Source organism: Ascaphus truei, chromosome 2 (assembly GCF_040206685.1).
Source record: "Ascaphus truei isolate aAscTru1 chromosome 2, aAscTru1.hap1, whole genome shotgun sequence".
Classification (NCBI taxonomy): Eukaryota; Metazoa; Chordata; class Amphibia; order Anura; family Ascaphidae; genus Ascaphus; species Ascaphus truei.
This window is the reverse complement of record NC_134484.1, coordinates 473,501,699-473,521,737: the sequence shown is the minus strand read 5'-3', so window position 1 is coordinate 473,521,737 and position 20,039 is coordinate 473,501,699. Positions and strand designations below refer to the sequence as shown.

The following is a 20,039-nucleotide window of genomic DNA, read 5'->3' as shown; positions in this document are numbered from 1 at the left end:
GAACTCCTCTCGTGGATGAATGGTGGTTAACAGGAATCAGATCAACATGTATTAAAAGAAAAGAGAAAGATCATAGTACAATACAGTTTAATAAACAAAAAAAATCTGAGCAGTGAGCTCCAGTTCACTCACATGCTCCACGATTATAAACAGCAGTGTAACCAACTCAGGGTTTGGAGCAACGCCGATAGTACAGCTGCACACGAGTCCTCTGGATAGAGTCTGTCTCTTCCGCAACCAAACAGCGTCTGACGTCACAGAACTTCCCCAGCTCTCCTCCAATGGTAAGGGAGGTGGCAGGCTACGAGGTCAGCGTCAGCGGCAGTGCGATGGTCTTACGACGGAAGGACAGCTGTTTCACAGGGAACTGCAAAAAGCTCCACACAGCTCACGAGTCTCTGCGCAATTTCAGATAACCCTACGAGTTTCATCCGGGTATTCGGATTTCTGCAAGGGAAGAAGGTACCAGGTCTGAACCCAGGGTTGGGCAGAACACAGGCCTAGTCCCACCACCTCCTCTGTCACTCAAGGGAGCTGCTTCTGTGGGGAAAAGCCAGGATTGGTCCTGTCACTGCCTGCACTGTTACCAGGACATGTCTGACAGGGAGGGCAGACTGGTAGCCAAAACCAGGCATGGCTACACTTTTTTTTTTTTAATAGGAATTAGCAAAGTTTAGCTAAGTGTCTGTACTGAAACAAATAAATAGGCGGGGTCATGTTCAAAAGGCTAAGGGGCCGATTCACTAAGCTCCGATGGCTTTAAGAGCGCAAAGTGCTCAGCCCCTAACACATACAGTATAGTAATAGGCAAAATTACTATTATCCACATATGGATAATAATGCATTTGCCCATTTCAAATAAAATAATCACAATAAATAAAATATATACATAATGCACTCAACCTTGCCCGGCTGCCACGATGAAGGCCGTCCTCATCCTCACCCTGTCCCTGCTCTCTGGCTCTTTTTATTCTTGTGTATGTTTTTCAGCACCAATCTAATGTCCCCTAACCCCTTAATCACCTAAGCGGTTATTAACCGCTATAGTAATTAAGGGGTAAACCCACCCTCCTCCACCACTCACTTGGGAGCCCTAACCACCCTCACCCACTACCAACCCGGGAGGCCTACCCACCCACCCTTGGGAACAATACCCCCTTCCCCCACCCCCAGTACCCACAATAAAAACAATACACAGAATAGCCCCACAATAAACATTCATATATATTTAATAAATATTAAGACATTACCCACCCACCCCCTGTGCCCCCCATAAAAACATGATTTATTATTTTACATACAGGATTCATACCCCAGACATACAGTAATCCCCGGTGGTCCTGATGGGTGTTTGCAGGCCCACAGTGCACCAGAGGGGGTGCCCACAGGGTCTGGGGGACTCCGGGTTGTCCCCGCCAGGCGCCATGGGCCTCCAGGTACTCCCCGCGGGTCACCATAGGCCCCAAATGGGTTCCACGGGTGGGCCCGTGGGTGTCTGGGGGTCCCCGGGTCAGCCCCACAGGTGTCTGGGGGCCCTTGGGTGGTTCCCACGGGGTCTGGGGCCCTCGGGTGGTCCCTACAGGTCCGCAGGGCTCCCACAGCTGTGGGGCCCCCGGTTCTTCCTTGCAGGTGTACCCCATGGGTGGGTCCGCAGGTGGTACCCGTGGGCGTCCGTGAGTCCCCAGGTGGTCTCCAGAGGTTCCCGCAGACCTAAGGAACCATCCCTGTATGTAAAAAAAATAAACATGTCATATACATTTAAATAAATTAATACCCCCACCACCAAACACATACAGTACAGTAATGGGCAAAATAACTATTATCCACACATGGATAATAAATTATTTGTCCATTATTAAACACATTAAAGGCATAAATACATTTAAAAAAATACAGTTCTACTTATCACAGCAATATGAAGGCCGTCCTGTCCTCCTCCGTTGCCAGAAAAATACATCAGAATGTATTTGCAATGTCATTTAACCCCTTAATCACTTTAGCGGTTAATAACCTGCAAAAGTAATTAAAGGGTTAACCCACACTGCCCCGATACCAACCCACGAGGCCTAACTACCCTCCCCAGGCAAGTACCCCCACCCTGCACCCATTAATTTGTACATTGGCTTCATCGTGCGTGCGTGTGTATCTCAATTAAAAAGATCACTTGTGAGCACATTCCCATGTCTTAGGCAGGTCTGCAACCCTGCCTTTCACCATTATCCCCAGCATACAGTGCTTCCACTGCAGCAAGGGATTCTGGGAAATGACATGCAAATGAGCCCACAATGTATCACCTTTTGTCCGAAAAACCATTGTTACATGGAGCCCATATAAGCTAATGCTCGCCTTTAACACAGCTTTAAAGCACAGCATGGGAATCAGATGCAAAGCCAGAGAAACCATTCACAGACATGTTTCAACCTTAATGAGTATCATCAGTGTGAATTTGGTTGTACTGTGGCTTTGCATTTTCAAGACTGTAGGGTTTACCATCACATTTTAAGTTATGGTGGGTGAAAAAAATATTGCTATATGCAATACGTCGGAGGTTTCTTGTTGCCTTTTTCACCCACCATAACTTAAAACGTGTGTATATGTGTGTGTATATATCTATATCCAGTGGTTGACAAATCACCCAAAAATCTACTCGCCGAACCAAAAAATCTACTTGCCACCTAATCCCGCCCTGCTTGGGCGGCCATGAGGAGGTCGCCACGGGGTCAAATCCAGTCGCCACGGGCCTGTAGTTGACTGGATTTGTCGAACACTGTCTATATCTATATATAGATATATATAGATGCATAATGCATCATGTAACACTATGCCAAATCAATGTTCAAAATAAAAGAAACAATTATAAACAAGATACAATGCAATCCAAACAATCATAAAATAAAAACAAAGCAAGAATTAACCAGACAAAAATTACCATCAATTACACAATTCACTATTCAAATCCTAAAACCAAACCATTCAGAAATAAATGCATGTTCAAAATCACACCATCAGCCAAAATCTAACTACCAAAAATAAGCCACTATTAAAAAGCAAGCCCTCCCCCTGAAATAAACTATTGCAAACACCATCAAAAATTACATTACACACACATTTGTACACAAAGCAGCAAAATACTTTTTAAATACATTAAAACAAGCCAAACAAACATTGCAGAACAAGCACTACTAGGGTAGCTGGTCTGGGCCATCACATTCTGTACTCCCCCTGGTAAAATCTCGGTCACCCCCTTTTCCAGATTAAAGAACCGCCCGCATCGAACAGAATTCGGTGGCATTCTTCCTTTAAAGCCGGATGAATCTTCATGGAGGACAAGGACATCTCTCCCGCTTCTTTGAGAAACGCCCGGGACAATGATCGCACCACGTCTGCGTTGGTTTCCAGAATAATGGGTGCACTCGGGTGTTCTCCGGGTTCTGGACATATCAGTGCTTCCACCTCCATGGGATGGACCACGTTGGTATTGAGTTGGGGTATGTTCATCTCTACCTTGATCACACCATCGATTGGGTAAATCTGGCTACTGAGGCCCCACACGGTCATGGTCTCTCCACCGACTTCAGCGGTAGATGCTGTAGATGACGGTCGTAGAAGGATCAGTAGACAATGGTCACCTGAGACCCGGTGTCCAATAGGGCCGAAGCATACATTCCTTCGATTAGTACACAGATCAGTGCTGTGGGGCCAATTCGACTGGTGAGGTCAGCTGGGAGCTCCTTCTTAGGACTGGCAGGTGCCGCACTCCTCCGGTCGTCGGGCGACTGAACCTCTGTGTGAGTAACGAAAGTCAAGGCCACTGACTCTTGGTAGTTACTTTCTGAGGGCAGTTTCTCCTTATATATGCCTCTCCCCCACACTCATAGCAGTGACGGGTACATTCGAGTCCTGGACTGAAAAGAACCAGGCTTTGGGATGCTCAAGCAGGCAATGGGAGCGCCTGTCGGGGCGGTTCTGGAGTACTTGCTGCTGTGGGGTCTTTCCCGCCAACTGCTCCTTTCGCAGAGCTGGCTGTGTCTGCCCATGGCTTAGGGTCTCGAGCCTTGGTGGGGGTATGGAACCGCAGGATAACCTCTTGATCTTGCACTTGATCCATTAAGTCTTTAAAGTTAGGAGGATTCTCCGTAGAAATGGTGCAGCTGATCCTAGGAGCGATCGGGTGTGTAGACAACGTTCCCTGCAGAAAACGTTTGGTTCGGAAGTCATCTAGATTGGACCCTCGGATGACCTTCTTTGAGATCAGGGTCCATTGTGCCAATTGAAGCCGTCGAAGGAGCGCCGATAATTCTTCCCCCTCATCTTGTTTGAGGGTGTGGAACTGGGCTAGTAAAGCAATGGCATTGTCCTTAGTGCCGTAAGCTTTAGTTAAGGCCAGGATCAGGGCTTGGACGTCGGCCTCCGCATGACACTCACGGTACAACCGAACTATATTGGTGGCCGGAGGCCACAGGCATGCCACGATCCACTGCCTCTTGAATGCATCAGAGCAGGACCATTTTAGCAACACTTGTACCGCATGGTCTCTCCACTCCTCAAACTCTTCTTCTCCCAACAGCGTAGGCCACACTCCAGAGAGAGCCTTTAGCTTGCGGTAGTGGTGGGCTTGTGATGACTGCGCGAGTTTGTCAGCCAGTAGCTGCATTGCCTCTCCAAACGCAGGTTCTCCCTCAGAGCCAGAGCCGCTGCGGCCAGATCGTCTGCTTTGCCGGGACTTTATGCTAGCCTCATTCTTGCAGGGGCCTCCTGGGGAAGGGGGAAGGTCAGTTCCTATGTCCAAGTTAGGGACTGGCCCTGGGCTTAGGTCCTCTATTTTGACTATCAGCGCGAGGTAGATAATAGGACACCCACTGGGTAGGGCTTGTGACCCACCCTCCTCGCTTAAATCACAATGGGCATTAACTAGGACCATGCTCCAGGTAGAAGTGGGGTCCCACTTTTGGCCCAGGGGCTGAGCTGTGGCTAACCCTGGCAACCCCCACAGGCTAGGCACACATTGTATGAATGGATATTGGCCAGGACATGGCCGACTGCCCCACGTGGCAGGGAGGTACCTGGAACTCCATAGCCCACTGGTGGACCTCCTGTCTTGACGGTACAAATATGGTAATACTTTTGGTTTAATTTTGGTTCAGGGCACCTGAGGTCTGAATCTCAGCAGCGCCTCCAAATGTAACACCCCTTCTCTACCCCTAAGGGAAAATGCAGGCGTTATGCGCTACGATGCTACCTGTTGGCTTACAGGGGACTAAGCCTCCGCATGTGGGGAATCTGGGGTGAATGGGTGCAGCGCCTCCACCCGCGAGGATCCCAGTGTTGGCGGGATAGCTCCTCATGGGAACCGGTATACCTATACAGGCAGTCCTCGTTTTACATCTGTTCCTTAGCAGGTCTAAAAATTGGGTAAATACAACTTCAGATGAACAATAACACATTACATATTACACAGTGTCATGATTTATTTAACAAAAATAAAGCCAAAATGGAGAAGCTATGTGTGAAAAACTAAGTACAATCTTACTGCTTCCATAGGAATACAGGGAAAAGGGAGACCAAAAAGCGCACCAGCACAAACGGAGCAGGAAGAAACCAGGACAAAAAAATGATTAAAAGGGCACTTTAATGTGGCAAAAGACCCATCCAATGCATTTCGAACGTCGCAGCGTTCTTTTTCAACGTTGCGACGTTCGAAATGCAGTGGATGGGTCTTTTGCCACATTAAAGTGCCCTTTTAATCATTTTTTTGTCCTGGTTTCTTCCTGCTCCGTTTGTGCTGGTGCGCTTTTTGGTCTCCCTTTTCCCTGTATTGCATTGAGTAGCTGCACAGCCTGCCTGCCTGCCCTACCAGGATGTGAGTATTTGCATATTTTTCAGGGGAACCTGCCAATGAGACTGATGGTGAGTGGGTTGCACCACACACCACCTGTCTTCAGGAGGATAGTACCCATTATATGACACAATAGGTACTATATCAATTGTTAGTACCCTGGTACAGTGGTCTGGCTTATTATCATTTTGAGATATACCTGCATTTGAGCGCTTCAGCTATTTTCCATATTGCTTCCATAGGAATTAAGATGCTAAGTAGCAGACCGTTGCTGCTAATAAAATGCCCTTGATTAATTGATCATCAGCAAGTGTGACCACCTCTATAAAAGCCGAAGTTTTAGCACTTTGCTGGTCTGGAGCATTCAGGTGTGTGTTAACACAATGCTAAGGAGGAAAGTCATCAGCAATGATCTTAGAAAAGCAATTGTTGCTGCCCATCAATCTGGGAAGGGTTATAATGCCATTTCCAAACAATTTAAAGTCTATCATTCAACAGTGAGAAAGATTATTCAAAAGTGGAAAACATTCAAGACAATTGCCAATCTTCCCAGGAGTGGACGTCCCAGCAAATTCACCCCAGGGCCAGACTGTGCAATGCTCAGAGAAATTGCAAAATATCCAAGAGTTACATCTCAGACTCTACAGGCCTCAGTTAGCATGTTAAATGTTAAAGTTCATGACAGTACAATTAGAAAAAGACTGAACAAGTATGGTTTGTTTGGAAGGTTGCCAGGAGAAAGCCTCTTCTCTCTAAAAAGAACATGGCAGCACGGCTTAGGTTTGCAAAGTTGCATCTGAATAAACCACAAGACTTCTGGAACAATGTCTTTTGGACAGACTAGACCAAAGTGGAGATGTTTGGCCATAATGCACAGCGCCACGTTTGGCGAAAACCAAACGCAGCATATCAGCACAAACACCTCATACCAACTGTCAAGCACGATGGTGGAGGGGTGATGCTTTGGGCTCGTTTTTGCAGCCACAGGACCTGGGAACCTTGCAGTCATTGTGTCGACCATGAACTCCTCTGTATACCAAAGTATTCTAGAGTCAAATGTGAGGCCATTTGTCTGACAGCTAAAGCTTGGCTGAAATTGGGTCAAGCAACAGGACAATGATCCCAAGCACACCAGCAAATCTACAACAGAATGGCTGAAAAAGAAAAGAATCAAGGTGTGCAATGGCCCAGTCAAAGTCCAGACCTCAACCCGATTGAAATGCTGTGGCTGGACCTTAAGAGAGCTGTGCATTAATAAATGACCACAAACCTCAATGAACTGAAGCAACGTCGTAAAGAAGAGTGGGCCAAAATTCCTCCACAACGATGTGAGAGACTGTTAAAATCATACAGAAAACGATTACTTCAAGTTATTGCTGCTAAAGGTGGTTCTACAAGCTATTAAATCATAAGGTGTACTTAGTTTTTCACACATGGCTTCTCCATTTTGGCTTTTTTTTTTATTTAAATCATGACACGGTGTAATATGTCATGTGTTTATGTTCATCTGAGGTTGTATTTACCTAATTTTTAGACCTGCTACGGAACAGATGATTGTTATTATGTCCTGATATGTTACACAATGGAATTGAAAGAGGGTGTTCTTTCTTTTTCACATGAGTGTGTATATATGTATATGTATGTATGTATGTATATATACAGGCATACCCCGCATTAACGTACGCAATGGGACCGGAGCATGTATGTAAAGCGAAAATGTACTTAAAGTGAAGCACTTCCTTTTTTCCACTTATCGATGCATGTACTGTACTGCAATCGTCATATACGTGCATAACTGATGTAAATAACGCATTTGTAACAGGCTCTATAGTCTTCCCGCGTGCGCACAGCTTCGGTACAGGTAGGGAGCCGGTATTGCTGTTCAGGACGTGCTGACAGGCACATGCGTGAGCTGCCGTTTGCCTATTGGGTGATATGTACTTACTCGCGAGTGTACTTAAAGTGAGTGTCCTTAAAGCGGGGTATGCCTGTGTATATATATGTGTGTATATATATATATATATATATATATATATATATATATATATATATATATATATATATATATGTGTGTGTGTGTGTGTGTGTGTGTGTGTATACATATGTGTACACATATACGTACACATATACACAATGTATTCAGTATATTAGATTCAAAAATATATAAAGTGATAAATATATATAATCAAGTGAAATAAAGTGCACAATATACACATACCACCAAAACGTAAAAATAATAAAATAGGCAAACAGACTTCACTCAACGCTTAAAACAGACTGTTTCAAAAGTCTTGACCAATGTATTTCTCCATACCCCAGGGGAGCGATGATGAAGGCCATGTAAAGAAAAACATTACATAGTGCAATAATGCTAAACACGGTGAAAGTGAAATTATAAAAGGGAGCTCCAAAATTCCTACTCACAATTGAGTAGAAGTATAGAAGCAGTAATCCAACCAGTGGCAATGATGTCCCTGGATGGTGTGTGGTAGTACAGTAGGATCAGCAATAATAAGAAAATGAGTAATGGGCAGGGTAAGTTTATGGTGTGGCTTTGTGGTAATAAAACAAGGAATAAATGCGGCACACCACAATATAATAAAGAGATTGATACAGTTAACTGTGCTCCCTTCAATGTACGATCGGCTGCGGCAACTTTCTTGCACTTGATAAAGACCTATTAGGTCGACACGTTGTGTATGCTTAAATAAATGGCCATTTTTTTTTAAATCTGTGTGCCTCATCTCCTATTTTTTCATTGTGTGGCTTTGTGGTAAGTCACAATCTCACCGCTCTACCGCCCGCGCCATCAGTCACTTCCGCATCCGTCTTGTTCCTCTGGTGTCACTTCCGGTCACATGAATTCACCCCAGGAGCCATCAGGGGATGCCTCTCTCTGAGTTCTTCTGCAAGCCACGCTCTATGCGTTTCGCCGTACGCAAATGACGGCATCCTCCTGAAAATTTTGGAGCTCCCTTAAAATGTTCCACATTTTCACTGTTTTTACTGTAGCATTATTGCACTATGTAATGTTTTTCTTTACATGGCCTTCATCATTGCTCCCCTGGGGTTTGGAGAAATGCAAGAGGGTATAGAAGATGGTAGAGCCTTAAAGGAGAATGTTATTAGTAATGCAGAGTTTTAATGGGAAGCCACTGAAAGGACCTTAGGAGAAGTACAGCAAAGACAGACCAAAAAGAAAGGGATATTATTCAAACCACAGTGTATTGTTTTGTTTTTATGAAAGTAATAAATTAAGTATAGAGTTCGGATGAAGGAAGGCCAGAGAGGTTAAAGTTGCAATAGTGGGGTTATGAGGGTATGCCTGAGCATGTTAGAAAAGGGCAGATTGTGGAAACACAGAGGAGGGAATAATGGCAACAGCCTGAATGTGAGAAGGGAAGGGAGGAGTCATATATTACACCAAGGCTGCTTTTTTGGCAAATAGGATTAAAAATCATTTTTACAGTAGGTGTCATTTTTTGACTGAGACAATATGGAGCAATTGGAGTGGTTTAGGTGCCTATGTAGACTTCTCCAACCTATCTTTACATTATAGATTTGTCTGGTTGGGTGGATGTCATGTACACTTAGATAATCAGTACAGTAATAAATAATTATATAATTTGCATCAAAATGAATTCAGTGTGAGAGCTGCCAGAAAGAAAATGTCAAGTCTCTAGGACCACAATCAGTCATTGGGGGCCACTAGATGTCCAGGGCCACAATTTTAAAGCCAGGAGTGAAGAGAACATTTTGTTAATTTAGTAGCGATAAAGTATATTATGCAGAGTATTTTGGAATGGTAATTTGTTTTCAGTCATTTATTTACAGATTTGAAAACATTTGAGTTCTGTCTTTTTTGTTTCCTTCTGTTAGAGAACTGCCAGAATGAGGAGCAAAACTGGAGCCTAGATATGTCCAGAAGCGGTTTGACCCACAGCAGCCCAGAAGTGCCAACAAAACATGATTCCTGCCACATGTTGGATAAGTGCAAAGAATCAGTGACCCATGATGGTGAATTTACCGGCCGTGTACAGCACATAGTACAAACTGGGTCTAAGTATGGGTCAAGCAGAAGATATGAGAGAGATGGCCAGCTTTTTGTCTGTTGTGAGTGTGGTAAAGGCTTCTCATTAGATAGGGAATTTCTCACACACGTTTGTGCCCACACTAGGGAGAAACCCTTTACCTGTACAGAATGTGGGAAAAGCTTTTCACTGAAGGGGAATCTCCTTTCACACCAGAGTATTCACAAAGCGGACAAACCTTTTAATTGTACAGAGTGTGGGAAACGGTTCAGTAGTAAGAGGTACCTTCTCGATCACCAGAGGATTCATACAGGGGTGAAACCATTCACATGTACAGAGTGCGGAAAAAGCTTTTCACAGAAGAGCAACCTCCTCACACATGAGAGGATCCACACAGGGGAGAAATCGTTCACATGTACAGAGTATGGGAAACAATTCAGTATTAAGAGCAAACTGCTTTATCACCAGAAGATTTATACAGGGAAGAAACCTTTCACATGTAGAGAATGTGGAAAAAGCTTTTCATGGAAAAGCCACTTCCTCATACATGAGAGGATTCACACAGGGGAGAAACCGTTCACATGTACAGAGTGTGGAAAAAGCTTTTCACTGAAGCAGAATCTCGTTTCACACCAGAATATTCACAAAGCGGACAAACCTTTTAATTGTACAGAGTGTGGTAAACGGTTCACTAGTAAGAGGTGCCTTCTCGATCACCAGATGATTCATACAGGGGTGAAACCATTCACATGCACAGAGTGCGGAAAAAGCTTTTCACGGAAGAGCAACCTCCTCAAACATGAGATGATTCACACAGGGGAGAAATCGTTCACATGTACAGTGTGTGGAAAAAGCTTTTCACTGAAGCAGAATCTCCTTTCACACCAGAGTATTCACACAGGGGACAAACCTTTTAATTGTACAGAGTGTGGGAAACAGTTCAGTACTAAGAGGTACCTTCTCGATCACCAGTGGATCCATACAGGGGTGAAAGCGTTCACATGCATAGAGTGTGGAAAAAGCTTTTCACAGAAGAGCAACCTCCTCACACATGAGTGGATTCATACAGGGGTGAAACCGTTCACATGTACAGTGTGTGGAAAAAACTTTTCACTGAAGGGGAGACTCTTTTCACACCAGAGTATTCACACAGCGGACAAACCTTTTAATTGTACAGAGTGTGGGAAACGGTTCAGTAGGAAGAGGTACCTTCTCGATCACCAGAGGATTCATACAGGGGTGAAACCATTCACCTGCACAGAGTGCGGAAAAAGCTTTTCACAGAAGAACAACCTCCTCACACATGAGAGGATTCACACAGGGGAGAAACCATTCACATGTACAGAGTGTGGAAAAAGCTTTTCATGGAAGAGCAACCTCCTCACACATGAAAGGATTCATACAGGGAAGAAACCTTTCACATGTACAGTGTGTGGAAAAAGCTTTTCATGGAAAAGCCACTTCCTCGCACATGAGAGGATTCACACAGGGAAGAAACCGTTCTCATGTACAGAGTGTGCAAAAAGCTTTTCACTTAAGAGCAACCTTCGTACACATGAGAGGACTCACACAGGGGAGAAACCGTTCTCATGTACAGAGTATGGGAAACAATTCAGAATTAAGAACAATCTGCTTTATCACCAGAAGATTCATACAGGGAAGAAACCATTCATATGCACAGACTGCGGAAAAAGCTTTTCACAGAAGAGCAACCTCCTCACACATGAGAGGATTCATACAGGGGTGAAACCGTTCACATGTACAGAGTGTGGAAAAAGCTTTTCATGGAAGTGCAACCTCCTCACACATGAGAGGATTCACACAGGGGCGAAACCGTTCACATGTTCAGTGTGTGGAAAAAACTTTTCACTGAAGAGAAATCTCCTTTCACACCAGAGTATTCACACAGCGGACAAACCTTTTAATTGTACAGAGTGTGGGAAACAGTTCAGTACTAAGAGGTACCTTCTCGATCACCAGAGGATTCATACAGGGGAGAAACCTTTCACATGCAGAGAGTGCGGAAAAAGCTTTTCATGGAAGAGCAACCTCCTCGCACATGAGAGGATTCACAAAGGGGAGAAACCGTTCTCATGTACAGAGTATGGGAAACAATTCAGTATTAAGAACAATCTGCTTTATCACCAGAAGATTCATACAAGGAAGAAACCTTTCACATGTACAGAGTGTGGAAAAAGCTTTTCATGGAAAAGCCACTTCTTCATACATGAGAGGATTCACACAGGGGAGAAACCGTTCACATGTACAGAGTGTGGGAAAAGCTTTTCACTGAAGGGGAATCTCCTTTCACACCAGAGTATTCACACAGCGGACAAACCTTTAAATTGTACAGAGTGTGGGAAACAGTTCAGTACTAAGAGGTGCCTTCTTGATCACCAGAGGATTCATACAGGGGAGAAACTTTTCACATGCACAGAGTGCGGAAAAAGCTTTTCACAGAAGAGCAACCTGCTCACACATAAGAAGATTCACACAGGGGAGAAACCATTCACATGTACAGAGTGAGAAACCATTCAGTATTAAGAACAATCTCCTTTATCACCAGAAGATTCATACAGAGCAGAAACATTTCACAGTGTGGGAAAAGCTTTTCTTACAGTATAATTGCAACTCCCTCACACATCAGAGGATTCATACAGGTACTAAATTTATACAGGTGATAAATTTGCTTTTTCAGATTAGTGTTGGGCAACATACTGATAACATAGTAATGTCGTGCTAATAAAGGTGGTTGGTATCTCGATACTTACCATTATTTATTACCATGATATTTATATATGCCGACTATAGAGAGCTGAGTCGGGATGTGTCTTTCAGAGAGAGAGGAGGGGGTGGGTCTCCAGACAGAGTTGTGAATTAAGTTCTGGAATAGAGAGAAAGGAGTGGGGATAGCTCTAGCAGAGGAGTGAGGGCAGGTCTGGCACAGAGCGAGAATTGGGTGGGTCATACAGAGCAAAGTGGGGGCTTGTCTTGCAGAGAAGAGTGGGGGCGGGTCTGACAGAGGAGTGGGACTGAGTCTTGAAGAGAGAACATTTGGGGTAGGTCTGGCAGAGTACAAGGGGGTGGATCAGGCAAAAAGGGTGGATTGGGATGGGTCGTACAGATAGAGCAGTGTGCTGGCTGCTCAGCCAGAGAGAGGAGGATGAAGATCTGACAGCGAGGAGTAGGCCAGGTTTGGCAGAGAGAAGGGTGGTTGACTGTCTGGCAGAGAGGCGTGGTGGTGGGTCTGACAGAGAGAGAGAGCCAGAAGTAGGGGCAGGTGTGGAAATGAGAAAGTAGTAGGGATGGGTATGGTAAAAGAGAAGTGGGGGTGGGAGAGTCTAACAGAATTCTGGGGAATACAGATACATATATCCAATTGAAAAGTGACCCCACAAATCAATTCTCTAATGATTTACGAGAGCTACTCATAAGGTGAAAAAATATCGGGATTTTAAAGGAAAAAGAATGTACATATCTATTAAAGGAGAAGCCGACTCAGAATCTTCTATTTCATACCTAAGATCCATAAAAATTTGACAAATCCTCCTGGAAGTACAATAATATCAGGTATAAACTCCCTAACCTCCAATCTGAGTACATTGATGTTTACCTACACAAATACGTTAAGTCCCAGAAATCATACTTAAAAGATGCTACTGGTGTATTAATTGCGTTGGATAATTACAAATGGGAGGAAGGAATGATACTAACTACATGTGATGTGACATCTCTACACTTCCATAGGACATGAACAGGGGTGTAGAGCCATGAAACATGTATTATACAAATATGTTGAAATAAGGAAATAGAATACGGGGAGCTCAAGAGAAAAGAATGTAAATAAACAATGATCAGTGACCGTTTTGCACCAATGAAATCAAATGAAAAATAACTCAAAGTGGTGGGAGTGTGTAATATTATTTTAATTTTTTGCTGTACTCACCCGGCCATGTGTGAGACTAACTCACAAAGTAGGTTCTTTGTACACTGGAGTGTCTCCTTCCTTCAGCTATAGAGTTGTCCTGTTCATTCTCTGTGTATAGTATATACACCTCAGCTATAGAGTTGTCCTGTTTTTTCTCTGTGTATAGTATATACACCAATACCCGGCGTCCTCATGATAGACCCAATAAGGATGACAGATAGCCGCAGGGAAAGTATAAAAATACAGTTTATTAATTTAAAATAAGATTAACAAGTTACTCACATGTAAAAAGACACCTCCGGTACACGCAGTCGCTTCCAGCCCCATTTTCCGTGTGGGATTGTGGGCACATAGCATGATGGAAATAGATTATAAATATCAATGCAAGATTTGAAGACTTTCTTAAACAAATTATTTATTTTATATTTCTTTCCCTGGCTGAATTGGTAATCAACCATATATGTGGGGGTTTTTTTTTAGATTAGATTTCACCTTTGTCAGCATTAGAATGTATGCAATGTTAAAATTAATTTATATATTCAGTTTTATTGATCTTACAAAATAGGTGAAAAGTTCTAATATTCATTCTATTTTTATATTGTCTATGCATAGTCTTGATGAATTGCATGTTTTTTTGTGATTACAAATCCTTTTGTTTTTCTATCCTTATGTGGTCTGAGATGTCATGAATTATGCATATAGACATTCTTTGCTTTTGGGTCGGTTATAGGCGTATTAGGATGCATGAGGGTTAAGGTGATTGATTTATCTAAATCACAAATCCAACCAGAGCCCTTTTTTTGCATATAAATGTTCTTGGGGTTGTTCTGACAAATATCTCCAATCATGTGATGTGCATGAGGCTATAATTCTTTAGCTTAATGATTTGTTTTTATACCTTTTTATTTGTTAGTGACAGATTGCAAATTGCAAATGAGACAGAACAGTATGCAACAAATGTATTCACTTATGTTATTGTGATTCTGTATTTGCAATTTGTTTGTCTTGTAAAGTGTTTGTGATTGTTTGAAATTAACTATGTGGGTGTTCAGGTGGACGTCAGAACCGGTGGCTGATTGGTTTAGCTTGCTCTGACAGGGCGTGACCAATTCACATCCGGGTTTGCGTTACACTTAAATACTCTGAGCTGAGGGTTACACACATAGGGACCTTGATAAAGCGCTTGCAGCGCGAAACATGTTGGCCCGTTTTTGCCTCTTTTTTATGGTCAATTAAACGTAATTTTGGAGTTACCTTCTCTACTTTGCCTTTGTTCGGGTGGTGCGACGCCAACTTTCTCTTACGAAGAGGGAAACTTTTTGGATCCACCAACTTAAGACTCCGGTTCCCATAGGACTCAATGTGGATATAGATTTGGGAGTGTTCCTTTCCTAATCCATTGTCAGATAGGATTTGCGTCTTATCCGCAAGGGTAACAATATGGATACATCATACAGTTCCACCAGTCCATTCCCCAATGTTTTACTAGGCTGCTTCAAGTATACTAATTTTGGACTTCGTGTATGAAATTGAGTTTCCCTTTCTGTTTTTAAGCATGTACGCAATACTATAGCTATATTGTATCAACTCATGAAATACCTTTAATTGGTTTTCGATAATTAATTTAATTAAGAATATCATGCTTAAACCAGAACACATTTAAATATGTTTACATCTCGGTTTCAAGATCTATTAGGCTTATTCTTTGCCCTCCAATACTTTTATATGACTAGACATATTGGCTACTACTATCCACTATGTGCACTGTTGTGTATCACTGGTGATGGGCACATATATTTACACATCATTTATATCCTATTGAACTAGTGACATGTCAGTTTGTATTTTTTCATTTGATTGATTTGATCTCTATTTCCATTTTTACATGTTTCTATGAAGAAATCAAGGAAAAATAAATAATGTATTCTACGTCTCCTATGCAACTGTCTATTTTTATTTTTGATTTATAACAACTAGGTAGATTTAGATTAGTAAGCTGTCAAGAGTTATAGTCATACTCTAGGATAATTCATTTATTATAATGAGCATAATTGTTTCTTTTATGGTGTTATCATTGCATATTTATAGACTATGGTCTTTTTAGTTAATCTCTTCCATTTATTATTTGATGTATTAAATGTAATATTTGTGTATAATATGATGTTTCACATTGGATTTTGAGCATATATTGTGTAAACATTTCAGTGCTCGTGCCCCCATACTTTGCATCCTATTCTCCGCTAGATCACAGTGCAAGATGGGAGGTTCTAATTAGATTAAGGGTATTTACAGCTTGTGGGTGGAGATGAATAGTCCTGATGAAGTGGTTCTCGCAAAATGCGTAGAGTTTTGGAGCCTGTCGGTGATTGCAAAGGACGTGGAGAGAAACAGCAGCAGTTCCCCCTTTCCTCTTAACAGCTGAAACCGAATACCAGAAGTGACGTAACGGGACGCACGGACGCAACTGGTGCTCACAGAGCTGGTGGTGAGACTGCAGCCCACCCGGCTCCCGGGACTCCATTTATGCATTACATGCCTGTTTTTATTCTCACTAATGTAAGTCATGAATTTGGAGGTTTTGTTGGTACAGTAAACAATTCATTTTCTGTCTACACTATTGTTGTGTCTCTGTCTTCCTGAGCACATCGGAACCACCCACAACATCACCTACCTTGAAATACAGAGTGCCACAGATTTTGATACTGTTTGTTTACTTCTCCAGAATGTGAGTAGGACCATTGGAGGGCTTATCAATGTGACTTGCTACCAACTGTACTGCTCTATGTAGTTCTCTTCTCATTTGGTACAGTTCCCCGCTCTCCTTATTTTTGTAACGATGCTCATCACAAACAGGATGGGACCGCAGGGCTGAGGTGGGGATGTTATAGAACACTGACCAACAACCGCGCAACCGCGTCCGGATTGCAGAGTCGTAGTCGTGCAGCTGGGTCAGGGTAGGAGAGGTCAGAATAGTCGTGGTCTAGGATAAAAGTTGGATGGTCCTTGTGCGTAGCCGAGGTCCAGGTGTCAGAGAAGGTAGAGGTCCAGGTACAAGCTGAGGTCAGAGGTAATGCAAAGTAACAACAGGATTCTTGCGAGAAGCACACAAAACAAACACTGGGTTTATGCTCAGCCAATTTGCCTCAGGGCTGGCTGAGCATTTAAGGAGCAGGGAGCCAATGGGAAGGCTCCTCCAGGCTGTGAGTCACGCATAATTACAGGTAGGCTGTGTACTGGTAGGCAGGGGTGGAGTGTATTACAGCTGTGGAGTAATTGGCAGCTCTAACCCCTCGAGTGCCCCTGGTATTGCGGCGCCGACATAAAGTGGGAACAGTGATGTCCTCTGTTGCATCATGGCTCGTGAGGGCGGAGTCAAGCCTGGTCCTGGTAGGCGTACTGCGGCGCTTGCACGATGTGTCACCCAACGTGTCACAGGGCGGGACCGAGGTCCAATCCTCACCGTACCCCCCCACTTCAGAGATGACCAGGTGTCCCAGGGATTGCTTGGAGGGAAACTTGTGGTGAAAGGCCCGAACGAGCATTGGAGCATGGCGTTGGTCCATTGGAATCCACAAACGCTCCTCGAGACCGAAGCCCCTCCAATGGACCAGGTACTGCAGCTTCCCCCTGGTGATCCTGGAGTCCAGAATGATCTGGACCTCGAATTCCTGCTGACCTTCAACCAGGAGAGGCTCAGGAGGAGGCGTCGAAGCAGGGAACTGGGAATCCAGGATGAAGGACTTGAGAGAGGTGTGGAAGACAGAAGGAGTCCTCATGGAAGCTGGCCACCGGATTGACCTTCTCGGTGACAGGAAATGGGCCAATAAATCGAGGTGCCAATTTTGCTGTAGGAACCTTCTGCCGGATATTCTTGGTGGACAAGCATACCTTTTGCCCTGTATTGTAGATAGGTGCTTCACGGCGATGCCGGTCGGCCTGCTTCTGCATGGAGACTGCCTTTTTGAGATTCTCCTGAATCTTTCTCCATGACTCCTGAACATGCAGAATCCTTTTGTCCGCAGCTGGTACCATGGATCCAGGTCCTGCAGTAGGAAGAGCTGAGTGGTGGAAGCCAAAGTTAGAAAGGAATGGTGAGTCCTGAGTCGACTCATTAAGCAGATTGTTATGAGAGAATTCGGCCCACGGCAAGGGATCTACCCAGTTGTCCTGGGTATCGGAAATGAAGCAGCGGATGAACTGTTCCAGTGATTGATTCATCCGCTCCGTCTGACCCTTAGTCCGAGGATGATAGCCGGAAGAAAAGTGAAGGGAGATCCCTTGTTGTTTGCAGAAGGCCCGCCAGAACTTTTAGATAAATTGTGAACCTCAATCTGACACAATGACTTGGGTTTCACGGGAGACGAGGTTTATCAACACATTTATACTGGGATCATATGATTGAGCAAAGCAAGGAGATCAAATAAATTGTAATTTATTTCATGAAAAGACATACACACAATGTTCCACAATTACAGTCAAAATACACTTACTGGGACGGGGGCAAACAAAATAATTTGTTTCCAGAACGAAATCTTGTAAAATAAAGTTGTAGGAGTAATTTCCCAGGAGCGGGAATTGCTCGCGAAATCATTGGTCTGTTCTCAAATCTGCCGCTGCTGTAATGGCACTTGGAATCTTGATGAAACTTATGAAGCTTGATGAACTTTAAGATGAATCTGTTTCCTGATGGGCTGCAGGAATTATTATAGGGTTCAGAACCCTATACCTAACGAGCAGCCAATTTCTCTGTGGGAATAACTTTTCCCACCTATCCCGGAGTTGCCAATACTTCAGAAACCTGGCAGGGGTGGCTTCTTATTCTGCTAAGGGCATGCCCCAACCTTGCGTGTACTGACTGAAATGTGTGGTTGTTTTTAAGTGCTGGTTGGTTAAAGTGTGTGCCGTTAGAACCAGAAGGAAAGGGAAGTACTGGGTATATTAGCAGGCGTGGCTGTTTTTTGGGAGTGTGCAGTGGGTTAATCTACTTTTAAAGTGAGCTGTAATTTGAAGCCTGTAACTTTTTTCCCTTTCTCCTGCCTCAGGCAGAGTGGGTGTGGTTGATTAATTGGCTGGCCTAACACACCTGCGGTGGGTGGGGTTAGTTAATTGATAACCTAACACACCTGGTGGGTGTCCCTATTTAAACAGAGGCTTCTAACGAATCCTGAGCTTGCGTGTACTGACTGATATGTGTGGTTGATTTCAAGTGCTGGTTGGTTAAAGTGTGTGCAGTTAGAACCAGAAGCCGTTTGAACAAGGAAGCGGTTAAACAAGGTATAGTTATTGAAATACAGTTTACTGTTAGTACTTCTAAACTTCATAGTTGCTAGAATGAGCAGGATTGAAAATGCCACTCAATGCACATCTTGCCACATGTATGTGCACTTGGAGCAGCTGTTCCAAGGAGCATACCGCTGTGAAAAGTGTGAGCGGGTGGTCTCTTTAGAATCAGATATTGCTGATCTGAAGAGGCAACTTGCAATATTGAAGGACATTGGCAATCTTGAAAGGGAAATAGAGCTCACTGAGCAGGCCCTTGCTTCTATTAGTGGTGCAGTTGGTGGCGCTGTTAGTGAGGAGCAGCTAGGTAGCTTGGTTGCTGTTAGCGAGGAGCAGGTAGGTAGCTGGGTGACAGTTAGAAGGGGAAGCAGGGGCAATAGGGAGAGGCAGGTCGTTTCTGAGCTGACACATCCCAATAGATTTGCCATGTTGTGAAGATATTGGGAATGTTGGAGCAGAAATGGCAAGGCTGGGGGAGACTAATTCCTCTAGCAGCCAGGGGAATAGTTCCTCCAGCACAGTGGGGACTCAGGATGCTCAGATACAAAGAAAGATTGTGGTGGTAGGGGACTCCATTATTAGGAAGGTAGATAGGGCAATCTGTTGCCAGGACCGCATGAACCGAACAGTTTGTTGTGTCCCGGGTGCTCGGGTTCGGCACATTGCGGATCGGGTAGACAGATTGTTGGGGGGGGGGGCTGGGATTGACCCGGCAGTCTTGGTACACGTTGGCACCAATAACAAAGTTAGAGAAAGATGGAGGGTCCTAAAAAATGATTACAGGGATCTAGGCCAAAAGCTTAAGGCAAGGACCTCCAAGGTAGTATTTTCTGAAATACTACCAGTGCCATGCGCTACCGCAGGGAGACAGTCAGAGATCAGGGAGGTTAATGCATGACTAAGAAAGTGGTGCAGGAAGGAGGGGTTTGGGTTTTTAGAGCACTGGGACTCCTTTTCTGAGAGG

At 44.0% G+C, this 20,039-nt stretch overlaps 1 protein-coding gene across 3 annotated transcripts in view; it reads left to right on the top strand.

Moving 5' to 3' along the window:
- The window catches only part of LOC142488332 (uncharacterized), a 59,824-nt gene extending 43,417 nt beyond the window's left edge, over positions 1–16,407 (top strand). For all 3 annotated transcript variants that reach the window (XM_075588710.1, XM_075588711.1, XM_075588709.1), the window contains one exon: positions 9,716–16,407. In XM_075588710.1, coding sequence (XP_075444825.1) covers positions 9,716–12,393 — 2,678 coding nt within the window. In that variant the 3' untranslated portion in view covers positions 12,394–16,407. The remainder of the gene's footprint in view (positions 1–9,715) is intronic.
- The last annotated feature ends 3,632 nt before the right edge of the window (positions 16,408–20,039 follow it).